The sequence below is a fragment of the Desmodus rotundus genome, chromosome 11 (assembly GCF_022682495.2).
Source record: "Desmodus rotundus isolate HL8 chromosome 11, HLdesRot8A.1, whole genome shotgun sequence".
Classification (NCBI taxonomy): domain Eukaryota; kingdom Metazoa; phylum Chordata; class Mammalia; order Chiroptera; family Phyllostomidae; genus Desmodus; species Desmodus rotundus.
This window is the reverse complement of record NC_071397.1, coordinates 22834274-22851657: the sequence shown is the minus strand read 5'-3', so window position 1 is coordinate 22851657 and position 17384 is coordinate 22834274. Positions and strand designations below refer to the sequence as shown.

Here is a 17384-nt window from a genome sequence, read left to right as displayed (position 1 = left end):
TAATATCTGCTCACTCCAGAGGCCTCAAACTAATAAACACTGTCTGAAATCTAAATCAATCCATTGATTCAACAGGTTTCTGTTATGCAGCTGAACATGCCAGAGGGAATATGCATTTAATATACTAAGAATGTAACAAGCTATCTGCATGCTTTCCAAGGGGCTCTGACAAAAAGATCCGTCTGTGCAAGGAAAAAATGAAATTATTTTACATTAACTACTGTTTTTAGGCTATAAGTTTAATGTGATAGTAAGAGTCTACAGAAACCCTTCTGATGAAAAATGAAATGTAAGTCACTGCAGTTACCCGGTAATTTAATAAAAGTTACAATATTAAGTGTATAACAGCTTGTCCTGTTCACTTAAATGGCACTATTTGCTATAAAGTGACTCACCCTCATTTTGTAATTCAGTTCTCTTATGTCTCAAACTGTAGTCCATGATGAGGTTGAATTTACAGATGGCTGTTGAATTTGAGACATTTCCCACATAACTGCACAAGTTAGCTGTGTTTCCATGCCGCCTACAGACTCTGCACGCGTCCAGACCGAGTTTGGTGCTGCTTCTTTTTATCCCAAAGAATGGGAATCCGGCCCTTGATGCACACTGTTTTTGCTGTTGTTCTCATCTGACATATGTTAGGCATCCAGAATGACTGTCATTAACTTTAGAAAAGAAACTATGTTTCCTCAAATTGTTCATTATGTATTCATTGTTATTTAATCTTCTATTAATGTAAGGTTAATTTTGATAATAACTAAACTACATGCCTGGTCGGTTTTTATTTAAAAACTTACCACTAGAGTACTTTTATAAGACTTTAAGGAGAGGAGTTGTAAAAAACATTTTCTCAAGTCATTGGTATGGAAAGTCTCCCAGGTGAACTTAAGGAAGTGTCCCTGTTAGTAACTGCAACCTGCTGAATAATTTATGAAGATCAGGACATGTCAGCACACCAATCATTTTTCTTCATCAGAACAGTGCAGAACTGGAGATACCCCTCAACAAGAAACGGGAAGGTATCGGGCAAAATGTCTACCAGATGCTTCATATTCAGAATTGCTCATTTTTTAGAAAGGCAGTACTGTGCTTATACTATATATTTGCATGTTACCCTCAGTGGCATCTGTACCAAAAAACATCTTAATATTATTGTTTTAAAATATATGAATAACAGTACTAAGCAGGATGTACATATCTCTAAATAGCTTCTTGTCGCTTTAGATAGAGTTTTGTTGCCTAATGATTTCGGACACCCAGTTAAAGGAAACAATTTGATTTCAAGGTTTTGGACTTATATTTGCTATTCAAGTATAAGTAACAGTAGATTTGTATTATATAATATTCAGTTATATTGAACTATAGATATGTGAAAGAAGCAAGAAAGCTATTTCAAGGGCTAGGCAAGGAACACTAGACAGATTCTAAAGGGAGTAGGTTTCTAGTAATAATAGCTACACTACAGAGTAGTTATTATATGAAGTTATCTACATTATCAAATGAGATGAACAGTTTTATTCTCATGTTACAAATACAGAAATGAGGACTTGGAATGTTTACCTTGCCCAGTACTTTATAGCTTACTAGGTAAGAGGTCCAAGCTTTGAACTGATTTCTGTCCAATGCCATATTGCTTCTCAAATACTTTACTCTAGTTTTTAATATTTCAGCTTATTAGGAAACTCTTAAACTGAAGTAACATCTCCTTTCCTATAATATCTGTTTATATACATTGATCACTAATCGGCTTTGTGAACCTACACATAATACAGCGAGCCTTCTCCCACATATTAGCCTTTCTTTATGAAGATAATGTCCCTCAATCAATATCCATTCAGAGTTTGAGAGTGCATTCTTGGCTATAATTCTTCACCTTCCTGTGCTCATGCCCCTTGCCATGTGGCTTTCCAGTTCCTCCCAAGAAAGAGGCAGAGTATGGTTTCCTGACTCCTCGCTATCACGTATCTTGCCTTAGCTAAGAGATGCCACATCTAAGCCTACACGTAAAGGAAGCTATGAGTCTCTCGCTTTCCCTCTTGCCATTGCCATGAGGAGAGCTTCGCCAGGCAGCTGCCAGGAACCCTCAGCCTGGGCGCCAGATGAACGCATGGGAGCCCATACCTAGCGAGGCCAAGCGCAGCTCCATCCATAACTTTGAGCAGAAACCCCAGCAAGCCCAGCCTAGATCAGCAAACCTCCAGCCCAACCAAAACACATGACCTAAGTAACTACTGGGTGTTGTATGATGCTAATGTGTTGTGATCATTGTGGAGCAACGTTACTGTACCAGTAACAAGCCATTATCCAGGGTGAATGTCCCGATGGACATGGTCTTCCTCAAGGTTTCCTGGCACTTAGTGACCCCTATTTCATCAAATGTCCTAATTGCTCCCTCCTAAAACCATTCCAGTTGTCCAGGTGTCTACGGTAAGTCGTGGCACGGTGACCTTGAGGCACACTATATCCGGTGAGAGTTGACGGGTACAAAGAAATGGCACTGTCGCATCGTGTGCTTCTTGCTTTAAAGCCCTTCAACACTGTCAGGTTTTATTGGATTTGTTTTCACCTGAAAACCTAGGTTCTTTCTAAACGAACTGCTGTCAAGCAAGTTCTAACACCATCCTGCAAATTTACACTGATTTTTTTAATCTAAATGCAGAAATGTACATTTATCTCTATGACAGTTTACCTTCTTGTTCAAGCCTTCTATTCATTTGTAGCTATGATTTGGAATGCTAATTCTTAAAACCAGCATATTAGTTATACTTCCTAGCATAGCTTCTATTTCTTTAGGAAGTACTTAAAAAAAATGTTGGCAAACAGAGTACCAAGGACAAAGTTCAGTAGCAACATTTAAATTGACATTGACCACTAATTACAATTCTGTCAGGACAGTTGTAAACACAGTCACAAAATAGCACGGTGCACTGTCAGCCAGTTTGCAGATCATTCACAAAGGGATTATGTAGTATTTTAAAACTACTCATGTACTTAATAAACATTCAATGAATGTCATTGTCCTGGACCTATATATTCAAAACAAGCAAGACATAGCCCAGACGTTGGTTTATTCACAAGTAGTGGATCAGAAACGCAGCAAATAAAATTGCAGATTTCTGGGCCCCTGCAGGTGACTCAGACTCTTAAGAACAGGGCTCAGGAATCTGCATTTTTAGCACAGTGTCCTTATGATGCTTATATATACTAGATATTAAGAACCACTGTGCTAGAGGAAACAGCGGGGTGGGGGGGTTAAGTTCTGGTAGAGAGCTATTCTACATGAAGATGTGAGCAAGGTATTACAGAAGACCGGTGGTAAGGGGGGACATCTTGCCTGGGAGGTTGGGTAGTGCATTAATAAGAAGCTGACCATTGAGCTGAATCCCAGGAAGAGGTGAGGAAGTAGAGTAAGTACCTCTGGATAGAAGGGTAACCACGGTCAGGGGTATGGAGTCATGACAGGACCTATGTCTCCAGGAGGCACTCCACATGTCAGGGTGTAGCATATGGTAGCAGGGAGTGATAGGGAAGAAACTGGACGTCATTAGAACATGGAAAAGGGACTTCTGTGCTGTATGAAAGAATGACCACTCACAGACTGAGGATTAGAAAAGAAGAAGACATTAAAATTCATAAACACAGTTCAGTGCAAAGCATGAGACAGTGGCAGTGCACAGTAGAGCCTCAGCTGATTTAGTTATATTGAGAGTTTCTGAATGAATGTGGCCTTTTTTCTTCACACACACACACACACACAAACTTGTCAAAGTGAAATTATTGTTATCAATTCATATATTCTTTCCCCACATTTTATTTGATGTATTTAAATTTCCAAAAGCTGGTGCATGAGGAATAATTCTTTAATAAATAAGAAGTTATTCTGGGACATTATGCAACACAGGTGAGATTCCATTTGTGATTTGAATGGAGAATATAAATTACCTTTAACACGTAGCCACATTGCAATTAGCACCAATGAATTCAATCTCAAAGTCAACCAAAATGGTGAAATAATTAGAAAATATGTTTGTGTTTATAGTACTGAAATCTTGCTGATACTCATGAATTATGATTCAGCCACAGAAATAATGTGTATGCAGTTAAAATTATGTGCATATCAAACTAGGGTTCAATAGCTTCTGTATATTTGTACCAAAGGCCTGTAACAGTTCATTTAATAATATCTTGTACCAGTGAGCCTAATTAATCAGCCAGTTGAAAGTCTTATTTATAGAAAAATTGCTATGTTTAAATTAAAATTCCACATAGTAAAACAGAAGATTAATGTTTTTGTTGTTAGATTGCTCACCCCTCATTTATGTAATAAAGGTTAAAAGTAAGCAAAATACAAGCTGAATTAGAAAAATTGATTAAAGGGTATCTATGAAAAGAGACTATTTGCAGAAATGTATGTGCAGTGTTGAAGCAAAAAAACAAGAATATATTTAAGTGTATTTCTCTCTCATTGGGGGCATGAAACTGCATTCTCAAAACATCCATTTTCCATAAAGGACATCATTGCAAAGCTGATCATAATTCTATCCTAGATGCCTTGTATAGATCATCTATCTTGATCCCTAATCTATGAGCAGAACAAATATGTCACTTCCCTCGTGAATAATCAGCCTATATTTCATCCTGTGAACATTAAATTCCATCAACTTAAACTTAAGAGGGCATGTATGGTTCTGTCATGTTTCAGAATATTTCAAGAAGATGAAATCTCTATCAGCACTGCAACCTTTATGGGTATGAAAAAGAGGAGTTTTATGTCTATGCCTTCATTGATTGGACAGTCACCCATTATTAGTATTTATTGAGTGCCTACTCTGCACCAGGCAGTTCCCATGGGGCTGTCACAGGTTATCTCATTAATACTTGAGGTAGATATCATGATTGCTATATTAAAGGTGATGAAACCAGAGCTCACAGAGATTAAATGATTTGTCCAAAGTCCATACTCAATAAAAACAGCAGCTCTGAATTTAAGTTCAAATACCTTTTTCTTTGTGTTCTGTGCATTTTTTCCTAGAAGAAATACTGATTTACCTCCAAATGGATTGGAAAATGGAGGCTTTGTTTTTCTCCCGAGATTGTTGACTCTTTATTTCCCATAATGCATTCTGTCTCATAGTGAATCTTTGTGTGGGAGAGATTTGACTTTCTCAAAAGGAACTGGCCAGAAAAATTATTGTGGTGGGTTATCACATTTATGTACCTATTCATTATCTATCTATCATCTATCTATCCATTTATCTATCTATCCATCTATCTATCTATCTATCCATCTATCTATCTATCTATCTATCTATCCATCTATCTATCATCTATCTATCCATCTATCTATCATCTATCTATCTATCTATCTATCCATCTATCTATCATCTATCTATCCATCTATCTATCATCTATCTATCTATCCATTTATCTGTCTGTCTGTTTATCTATCTACTCATTCATCTACCTATGTTCAATGTATATAGTTTACTAGTTAATTTTGGAATACACAAATTTATATTCATTTGAAAACACGGCAGTTCTGTATCTATATGACACTATTGGTTGTTGATAAATAAAAAAATAAATGATTCAACAAAAATTTCAAAATTATTTCAAAACTATTCATTCTATCTTGATGGAATTTTAAAGACACCTTAGAAATACAGAATCTAAAAAATTGATTTTTTTTGTTATAACTCTGTGAGAACCACTAATATTAAGCACAAAAAAGGGTATTTGCAATTTAGTTGAAACAAATACACACAAGAAGAACATATTTCATTCAATATTGTCGGGCACAGGCAAATTATCAAAGTGTTTTAACTTGTAAACTTTCAATAAAAGTTTTGAATGGAGTTTCATTTCTTTTAAATCTATTCTGATTATTCCTATACTAGAATTCTATAAAATAAAAGTTATAGAGAAGAATTTAAGGAACAATGTGCTTTGTTTTTATACCAAGTTTTTATTTACTGATAATACTAATGCAATGATAGTGAACTTTCAACAAAGCAAGTGGTCATATATGTGAATACTAATTTCTAGTATCAAGAAGGTTAACTTGTATGTTTTAATTCTCCAGTTGTCCTCAGAATAAATGTTAAAATTCCTCAATGAAAATGAAATATATAAAATATATATACATAATAGTGACTAAGTTAAGCTTTACATTTTTAATTTTTAAATCTCTTATTTATTCCAGTGGTATTGGTACTTGTGATTTTAATCTGAAAGTAGGAGATTAAGAATTAAAATATATATATGTGTGTGTGTATATATATATATATATATATATATATATATATAGAGAGAGAGAGAGAGAGAGAGAGAGAGAGATTCACTCATTTTTACCAATTACACAAATGCACAGACGCACAGGTTTTCTTTCACAGTATTTCATTTCAAAACCTTGAAATCAGTTGGTAACAGCCCAATGAACACTACGAGTCTTCTGTCTCCTTATGGAACTAAGCATGACAGTGGAGTCCGAGACCACTGCTTATTTGTGCAATTTGGTTACAAAATTTAAGGTTTCTTTCAAATAAATTAATGCTTTTTCTAAATTACTGTGTTACTTAAATTTAATTCAAATAATTAGCTTTGAATATAATTAGCTTTGGATGAAAATGTACATTTTTAACCTTTACAATACTGTAGCTAGTACTCTGAAACAGTTGTGCTACTGTTAATGTTAATGTGGAGATTCTTTTACTTTTATGTTGGGAATTTCTTTCTAGAAGTTATATAGACTGCGATCAGTGAAGTCTGGAGAAAAGGTCGGACAGAAAAGATGTACAATGCAGACAGAGAGGGAAGTGAGCTCTAGATACAGCCTCGGGAAAGACTACATTAGGGTTTGACATGGAAAAGAATCTGTGCCAGCCGCCCTTCTCTCCCCAGCCTCATCTCTGTAACCAGCCTCTGCAAGTGCCCACTCTCACCACCTTTATTTAACACAGTATTGGAAGTCTAGTCAGAGCAATTAGGCTAGAAAAATGAGTAAAGGGCATCAAAATGGGAAAGAAAGAAGTAAAAGTGTCACTACTTGCAGATGACATGGTATTATACATATAAGACCCTAAACACTCCACCAAAAACTGTTAGAACTAATAAACTAAATCAGCAAACTTCCAGGATAAAAAAAATCAACATGCAAAAATCTGTTTTATTTATATACACTAATAATGAACTATCAGAAAAAATAAATAAAAATAATAACCCCATTTATAATTCTATTGAAAATAATACCTAGGAATAAATTTACCCAAGAAGGTGAAGCACCTGTATATCAAAAACTACAAGACATTAATGAAAGAAATTGAAGAAGACACAAATACATGCAAAGATATTTCACTCTCATGGAGCTTAAGAATAAATATTGTTAAAATTTCTATACTACCCAAAACAATCTACAGATTTAGTGCAATCTCTATCAAAATTCCAATGACATTTTTCAAAGAAACAGAACAAATAATCTTAACATTTGTTTGGAACCACAAAAAAATCCCCACAAACCTGAATATCCAGCACAATCTTGAGAAATAAGAACAAAACTGAAGGCAAACCAAATAGTTTCTTGTTTAAGGCCCCTTCCCATTTAAAAAAATTTGATTCTAAAAAGCAAGTGGTGAAGGAGTGAAGGAATAAAAAAGAAGGTATAAATCAATAAGGAAATAGCATTTAATAGTAGTGGAGTCTTTCTTTCACTGCAAGATGTTATTAAAAACACTAGCAAAAGAATTAAGCAAATAATACTTCTTTTATAATTCAGACATTTGAGTTTGGGCCTCCAAAATATGAGATTTAACTTATGTATGGCTCTCAATATCTACCAAATCTTCCAAAATACTTTTTTGAACAGGTAAGTAAAGTCAACCAGAATTATCTTCGTTTTTCCTTTGGAATCTCTGCCAAGATGTGCAGGGTGGGGCATTTAGCAGTGCAAACTGCAGATCCTAAATGTACATCTAGTGAAATAAAATAATTATGATTTATGTTCACAAATAATTTATCCTAATAGTCCTCTAGAGTGGCCACGTGATTTGTATATGTGAGAAAGGGTCAACCTTGTACCTTGAGAAGGGCACAGTGGCCACATCTCAAAGGGCCTTGTCTTAGTCTGCAAAGGAGAGGTCTTTCTTTTCTGTTACTGTATTGTCAGCACCCGGAAGAACTTCAAGCATATAGTAGGTACTCAACGAATATTTATGGAATAAATGAATCAATAAGCATATCCTGTCGAATGAATATTTCTCTTCATAATTACTCCTTCCCTTGTGTTTTTACATTTCTATTTCTTCTATATCCATGAGCTTGGACTTTCACTATGCAAATACTAAGCTCAAATAAAATAATTTCCACTTTTTGGATAGTATTTAAATAGTATCACTTTTTTATAGTATGTAAATGATGCCTAATTTTCTTATGAGCAATACAATCTTTTATTCCATAAATATTTATTGAGCAGCCATTATGTGCCAAACATGTTTCTACACCAATCAGCCTGGAACAATGAGAGCAATGAACTAATTACAGATCAATTGATAAATTGATCTGTACAGTACAGAAGTAATTGATAAATACTAAGATCCACGAAGTATCATAAAGATGAGTGAATGCTAGTTTAAACAGAGTATGAGAGAAATCTCTCATAAATGACTTTTAAGTGAGTTCTGAAAGAAAAAGAGAAGAGACCACTGAATATTTAGGGAAGGTGTGTTCCAGGTAGTGGGAATACCAGATGAAAAGATGCTGAGACAGTAATGTGTTTGTCATATTTAAGAAGCAGCTAAGAGGCCAAAGTGCCCTGAGCATATAAGCAAAGGGGGAAGTGGGACAGGACTAAGAAATTCTAGGGGGTCAGTGTGTACAGGCAAAATAAGATTTTTTTAATTATCTTCCTGAAGGATTTGGGAAGCTATTGATGGATTTTGAATAGAGAACTAATATAATGTACTTTATTTTTATGAGAATTATGTTGATTTCTATGATGAAAATTGAAACCAAGAAATCAGGACATAAAGACCAGTTAGAAGGATATTGTATGTGTTTAAATGAGAGGTAAAGTAACCATAATCATAGCTTTGGAGGTGTTCAGAAATGTTTAAACTCTGGATATATTTTGGAAGTAGAAATGAAAGAATTTGCTAGTGGGTTAAACATTAGATATGAGAGAAAAGGAGAAGACTCCGGAGTTTTCAGCAGGAGTAACACTAATTAAGGTGTTGTCATTTATAAAGGTGGGAAGCATGCACAAGAAGCAAGTCTGAATGGGAAAGAAAATCAAATTTTTTATATTTTGGATATGTTGAGTCTGACATCCAAGTGGGAATGTACAGAAGGCAACTGGATACATGAGACTGGAGTAGAGGGGAGGTGCGGAAGCTGGGCATATAACTTACAGACCATCAGAATAGAGATGGCATTAAAGCCATAGCAGCAGATACGATTGCCTAGGGAGTATCAACAGAAAAAAATTCTAAAAACTGGACCCTAGTAGTCTTCAGGATTAAGTGGCTGGAAAAATAAAGAGGTACCAGTAGAGAAGAATGAGGAAATGACGTGAGCATAGGAGATCCAAGAGCGAGGACATCTCAGAAGCAATTGAAGAATTTGAAGGCGTAAAAAATGAGCAACTGTGTTAAATGGAGCTAAGGTAAAATGAGGACCAAGTCTTTACCATTGGATTTGAAAATGTCAAGATATTGACAAGAGGTGTTTCTGTGGAGAAAACAGCTTGACTGGATTGTCTTCAAAAGCATATAAAAGGAGAGGCAGTGAAAAAGAGTGAACAGAGTTACTTCCTTTTAAGCAGTTTTGCTGTAAAGGGGCAGAGAAGAAGATAATCACTAGATGGAGATCGTGGGCTGAGGGGGAGCTTTTTGAGGATAGGCAATATGCTTGGAAGCTAATAAGAATGGCGCCTTAATGGGGGAACTGTTGGTGATGACAGTTGTGCTAGGGAAAGCCTTTAAATAATGAGTAAAAAATAGAGGAAGAACCCCTTTTCCTCAGTCACTAAAATGTAGAAGAATCTAGCAAAATGTTAAGTAAGAAGAAATAGCTATATACTTGAGAACTGCGTGGACATGCTATGGAAGGGGTAAAGAAGAGTATAAATATTATTTCAGTGTTTGGGAGTGAAGATGAAATTACGCACTTTTATAGGGTAACAGCATTAAAAGCCATACACTACTGAGCAGATTGTCATCTTATATAGCACCTTTTCTTGAAAATAGACCTTTTATAATTCTCTTCTTGGCAAATTTTGGAGATTTTACTTGTATTTTAGGGGAAATTTCATTTCTAAGTTGAAGGATAAAGAAGTACTGAGGTGGCGTGAGAAAATTATAGCACTCCATGTCAATAACCTATATTTTTCTTCCTATTTCCTTAGGATTGTGTTTTATGCCTAAAGGTTTTTGGGATACTACTTTAGCACACATTTTGCTTTCAAATTCCATGTGAGTTTCTGGGCGGATCCTGATTCCAGTAACATTGATTGCTGTCTAAATCTGTTGCAGTGTGCCAGAATACTATGACTACGGTCATGGCGTAAGTGAGGATGCCTATGACAGCTACGGTAAGACCTTCTCTTTACTAACACTGCGAAATCAGAACATCTGTCAGTCACTGACAACTCAGAAATTACTTCTGTCTTTCTCCCCCCAGTTTTCACAGAAGTCCAGACTGAATTGATTTATGTAATTCCAGGGTGAGATTTGGTGTACAGAGCCTGTGCCAGAAAATTGGACAGATCAATTTTGATCAATATTTCAAAAGCAATTATTCACAATGATAGATCATTTTCAACAGCAACAGTGAGCATTCTGAATAGCATCTTATATGTTCCACTGTGTCCATTGTCTGACTCATTGATTTGACAATAATCATGTGTCTTTCCTGCTTTCACGAAGAACATCGAAGAAATATACAGTTAAAATATTTTAAAACTTTTAAGGGCAGATACTGTAGCTTTCAAATTATTTACCATAGTGTGCCTAGCTCTTAAAATTGCCAGATAATGCTTGACTCATAAGAATTAATATTCAATAAGTATATTAGCCTATAAAATTAATATTAAAATGCACTGCTGAATTAACATACATGCCATATAAAATTGAATTGTAATTCAATTCAGTAAGATTTCACTGAGTGCCTGTGAAATATATAAATATAGTACATGACTTAAAGGGTTGCTGGTTTCTAAAATACGTCTGCAGCATCAACAGTTGACTACCTTGAAAAACACTCAATTAAATGTTTCCAGTTCCAGGTTCTTGTCAAAATAATGCCAAGGCCACTCTGTTGCTCTTTATGGGGAGCAGTAAGGGAGACCATGCGTGTTCCCTGTGTGGGGCTCCACATGAAGAAAGGGTAGCGCTTCATCAGGACGGAGGTTGAACAGTCCAGATTCCAGGAGAAAAGAAGGAATTACGCCCTCCTTGGACTCTCAGTCACCAAATCAACTCGACTCATTTCCCTCAGTGGAATATCACTAGGCTGAGCTCAGAAGTAGGAGTACAAAAGTAAACCAGCACTACAATTGCCATTCATAAGCTGATTACCCGTACCTATTTTTTTCAGGTATTTCATTATAATACTGTATTTTGCTGTGTGTAATGCACACCCACATTTTTGTGCACATTATACACAGGATTATTATACCCATGGCACACAATCATCATACCCATGTATAACACAAAACCTTGTTTTTCCCCTCAAAAATTTGGACAAAAACATACGTGTTATACATGGCAAAATACAGTAAATTGTAATATTAAGTATTTTTATCTCCATTTGACAATGAGGAAACTGAACCACAGAGGTTAAGTCAACTTTTGTTTTTATATTCTCATCAGTGGTTAGAATGCTATTAATTAATTGCTGCTACCACCCATGGAGTACCTATTATAGCTCTGTGCTAAGCAATGCATAGTGAGGATTAGAGACTAGGAAGATAATCCTCATTACACATTGTATGTATATCTATGTAATCAATCCCTATTAGCATCCTGTGGGGTACACACTCCTACCGTCATCTGCATTTTACAAATAAGGAACTAAGGCTTAGGGCATTAAGCAACCTGCCTCAGTTAAATAATTAGCAAGTGACATAGCAAGAATGTGAATTCAACTTCGTCTCATTTTGTTTCTGTTGTTGAGGGGTGGGGCAGAGTTTTGTAGGCCCTAGGAGAAAGAACAGGATCTGCCACTTTAAACTTGAATTCATTTTAAAGAAAAGATGTTCAGCTTAGTGAGATTTCTCTAAATTGTGCCAACTATCCTACTAATCTAAGGGAAGGAAGGTTTTCTATAGTATTTCACAGGAAAAAAAAATTACTATAAAATGAGCACCAGGCTCCCTCTTTCCCAGGCTCCAGCTTCTCTAGCATCAATCACATTGACCTCATCTTTTGCTGCTGTCAGAGATCAGGATATTCTCCAAAATATCCTAAACATATTTTCACGATTTATTTCACAAACATAATAGATGATGGACAAATTTGCATAGGTCCAGCTCAGTTGGTGAGCTACCACATAATGTAGAGCTTTAACTCTGTTTTTTCCACATTGGAAGGAAGGAGTCAAAGGCTTCATCTGGTCTTTAATGAACACAATAATATCCCAAATGCAGGGCTTCTCCAAAGCCATAGCAATGGGCCATCTAGGTTGAGCTGAGAGGTTGCCTAACACCCCAGCATTCTCTGAGTTCAACAAAGCAGTAAATATATCTCCATTGTTCCAGGCCAATTCTTAATCGAATGAGAATCAAGCCATATGCCTTCTTAGATTAGGGACTGAGGATGATAGATGAATAAAACAATATGGACATTTCTTTAATTCATTCAACTTAGTTGAATTCAACTTGAGTTTAGTGCACATAAGTATTGTCAGGCTCTAGGAATATGATGGTGTACAAGATAAATATTGTCCCTCCCTGGTTTTCACTGTCTAAAGTTGAGAAAGATGGTTTCATAATAAAAACTATGCCACATTATAAGCCATGTGATACAGTAGTTCTATAGAAGGTCAGAAGACATTACCCTTGCCCTGGCTGGTGTAGCTCAGCGGACTAAGTGCTGGACTACAGGCCAAAGGTCACTGGTTCAGTTCCTACCCAGGGCACGTGCCTGGGTTGTGGGCCTTGTCCCCAGAGGAGGCACTCAAGAGGCAACCACACGTTGATGTTTCTCTCCCTCTCTTTCTCCCTCCCTTCCCTTCTCCCTAAAAACAAATAAATAAAAATATTTTTAAAAAAGAAAATATTACACTTAAATATTTATTTAGTGGCTGACAAATCTGTCATCGTTCTCAGTCCTGAATATTCTACACTGAACAATTTCTTGAAGATCACATTATACTAAGAAGACATTGTTTATAAATCACTTTTTAAAAATGAAATTTCATTTGCAAAATGCCATTATTATATTTTACATGTGGCACATTACCTTGAGAAAAATCACACCATGAGATTTACTTTGCAGTTACTACATGCACTGAAATCAATGGCCAGGATGGAGTTGATGATTTCTCTTTCCAAATTCTTTACATTTATTTAATTAAATTTATTTGGGTAATGTGGGTTAATAAAGTTACATAGATTTCAAAAGTACAATTCTATCATCTGCATTTTGCATTCTGTGTTTACCACCTAACGTCAAATCTCCTTCTGTTGCCACGTATTTGACCCACTTCATCCTTTATATGTTGATAGCATCTAAGGCAATAAGAAAAAGTGTGTGACTACAAATGACTGCTTCTCAGACCGAGTGGACATGCAGGAGCTATGGTCAGGAGGTCTGGCTGGGCTCACCTGTATAACCCATGGGTCTTACATTGGTTAGTTAGTTAGTTAGTTAGTTAGTGTTTGTTTGTTTTCTGAGGAAGGAGGTTGCTCACAAGGCCAGATTCCAGTAGCCCAAGTTCATCCCAAAGCCTCATAATCCTCTGGGCTCACTGTGGCCCATCAGTGGTGAACACTGGGCAACAGAATAGGGGTCAAGTAACTCTAAATAAAAGCCCCTAGGTTTTAAAATATGTAGATGTGAATTAATTTTATTTCATAAAATAATTCTTGCCAAAAGTGTTGAGAAATGTAAGCGGATACTTAAGTCTGATTAACATAAAAATTAAGTTACATATTTTCTTACTGTAAAAATAATACACATACACAATAGGAAATTTAGGTCAATGAAAAAGTAGGAAATTTAAATCACCCTAATTTACACTACTACACTAAATCACCCTTTACTTTTTTGTTATATATATTTTATCATTTTTTAATTTTTATTGTATTTTTCTATTACCATATAGTCCCCTTACACCCACCTCCCCCCAGCAATGACCACACAGTTGTCCATGTCCATGAGTCCTTTTTCCTGTTGCTCAGTCCCTCCACCCCCTCACCTTCCTCTCTCCTAGCTGTCATCCAGCTCTCCATCTGTGAGTCTGTCTCTATTTTGCTTGTTAGTTCAGTTTCTTTATTAGATTCCACATATGAGTGAAATCATACGATATTTGTCTTTCTCTGGCTTATTTCACTTAGCATAATGTTCTCCAGGTCCATCCACACTGTCACAAAGGGTAAAATTTTCTTCTGTTTTATGGCCAGGTAGTATTCCATTGTGTAAACGTCCCGTAGTTGTTTTATCCACTCACCTACTGATGCACACTTGGGCTGCTTCCATACCTTGCTGATTGTAAATAATGCTGCAATGAACAAAGGGGTGCTTATGTTCTCTTGAACTAGTGTTTTGTATTCCTTCATATATATTCCCAAAAGTGGGATCGCTGGGTCAAAAGGTAGATCCATTTTTAATTTTTTGAAGTATCTCCATACTGCTTTCCACAGCGGCCGCAGCAGTCTGCATTCCCACCAACAGTGCACAAGGGTTCCCTTTTGTCCACATCCTCACCAGCACTTGTTTGTTGATTTATTGATGATAGCCATTCTGACAGGTGTGAGATGACATCTAATTGGTTTTCATTTGCATTTTTGATGATTGGTGATATTGAGCATCTTTTCATATGTCTGTTGACCATCTGTATGTCATCTTTGGAGAAGTTTCTATTCAAGTTCTTTGCCCATTTTTTTTAATTGGGTTGTTTGGGCCTTTGTGTGTGTTGAGTTTTGTAAGTTCTTTATAGAACCTCTTATCAGATGTATTGGCAAATATGTTCTCGAATTCAATAAAATGTTGCTACGTGCAATGTCCAAGGTTTTGTTTTCTTCTAGGATTTTTTATGGTTTGGGGTCTAACATTTAAGTCTTTAATCCATTTTGAATTTATTCTTGTGTGTGGTGTAAGAAGGGGTCTAGTTTCATTTTTCTGCACTTATGTGCCCAATTTTCCCAATACCATTTATTGAATAAACTATCTTTATCCCATTGTATGTGCTTGCTGCTTCTGTCAAATATTAATTGACCATAAAATTGTGGGTTTGTTTCTGGGATCTGTATTCTGTTCCATTGCTCTATGTGTCTGTTTTTATGTCAGTTCCAGGCTGTTTTGATTACTGTGGCCTTATAATATAGTTTGATATTAGGTAGCGTGATTCCTCAAACTTAGTTCTTCTTTCTCAGGATTGCTCTTGCTATTCAGAGCCTTTTGTGGTTCCATATAAATTTTTGAAATATTTGTCCCATTATGCACGCTTTATTTTTAAAGAGAACACAACTTAGACTGCTTTATAAAAATTCCTTTTTTTCCCATCATAAAACAAAGAAGAAAGATTTTCTTCTACTTCTTTTTAAAAATATTTTAATTTTTTATTCAATCTTTATTATATTTTTTCCATTACTACTTAGTCCCCTTATACTCCCTTCCCCCAGCAATCACCACACTGTTGTCCATGTCCAATCATTAGGATTGTATCTTGAAAAAAAATGCAGAATTTAATATATTTTCACACATCAGGGGACTATCAGAATCACTATAAGTATGTTCAGTTTAAGAAGGATACTCCCTTCTTTTGTGTAACCAGGACATAAAGAAAATACGTGTGTCAATCCATGTGGTCATGAGATTTAAATCTGGATCATTCTCATATTCTCATGTCCTACATAGACACTAGAAAAGGACCAAGTCAAATGCCAAGCAATAAAAAGATTTCCGCATCATAATCTTTAAGTCTAATTAAATTAATGCACATTACATGCACTTAGCTTCTGGTATTAAGTATTATATAGAGGGAGATTCAAGGACAGGGTTCTTGCTGATAAGTTGCTCAATTTATGATTTCCAAATAGACAGAAGAAAAACATTAAATATGCATGTGGTACAGTGATTTGAGGACCCATTTATATCATTTATAGGTTGATGTTTTTAGTTAATTTTTCATACCTCACATATTAACTAGTATCCATTTATAGTTTGTCTTTAATGAAGTTCACAGTCTTGTAAATCAATTAACATTTGTTCTAAAATGAAAATCTTACATTTCCACTTATTTGTTCACTTCCCTGGTGAATTAGTAATTTTTCTCTTACATTTTGGCTGTATAATGGGTACAGATATTAAATCTCAATGGAACATCTGTATTTTTACAAAGAAAATAGCCCCAATTCTGTTTCCTGGATATACCCCAAATTCTGATAGTGTGTGAGGAGCTCTTGGTCACTTGCCTTGGACTCCCCCCTCTCCTGCTCTGGTTGGTGGAAAGAACAGTGGGGCAAACCAAGGTGGTGGGGAGGGAAGAAGGACTGCTGTCTGGGACAATTGCGTCGTGCATTGGAAAGACTCACAGATGGCATCTCTCGTCAGAATTCCTTCAGAAATGGTCTTAAATAAACCCCTAGAAGTAACACTGCAGTCTTTCGGCCTGCCGCTCACTCGGAATTGTCACACATTGTACGTGTGTGCATCGCCAGAAGAAAGTGTGTTTGTCTCTTTTGGGCCTATTAAAGTAGCAAATACTGCATATTAAAGTAGCAAATACGTTGACTTCCAAGAAAATCATGTATCCTTCTGGGCTTCAGGACAATTAAACTATTCAAGGTATTGGCAGAAATTTAGTATTAAATATTAACTATTTTTCTTATTGCAATATAAATATAATTTTTAATATTTAAATAAATACTAGGGCAAATTACAATATATTGTTTATTATATTAATATTTGATGTGTTGATATTTATTACATATTTCATTGATGTTAAATTATTATCTAATTAACACTTAAATATTAAATTTCTGGCAACTTGAGTTTATTTTTGAACCTGAATATTTGGCTTAAAGGAATTTCAAATCAGTTTCTGCATTTTAAAAATATTCCCTAATTTACTAGTCATTACAATGGTTTTGGATAAGTCTAATTAGGTCATAATTTAATAAGGAAGCATTTTAAGTACATTACATAGATCAACTTGGCTAAGCGATGCTT

At 35.6% G+C, this 17384-nt stretch overlaps 1 protein-coding gene across 3 annotated transcripts in view; it reads left to right on the top strand.

Annotated features, from left to right (window-relative positions):
* The window catches only part of KHDRBS2 (KH RNA binding domain containing, signal transduction associated 2), a 544593-nt gene that overhangs the window by 489220 nt on the left and 37989 nt on the right, over positions 1 to 17384 (top strand). For all 3 annotated transcript variants that reach the window (XR_008425555.1, XR_008425556.1, XM_024576649.3), the window contains exon 8: positions 10524 to 10582. Coding sequence is in view for 1 of the 3 variants with exons in the window: in XM_024576649.3 (XP_024432417.1) it covers positions 10524 to 10582 (59 nt within the window). In the remaining 2 variants the exon portion in view is untranslated. The remainder of the gene's footprint in view (positions 1 to 10523; positions 10583 to 17384) is intronic.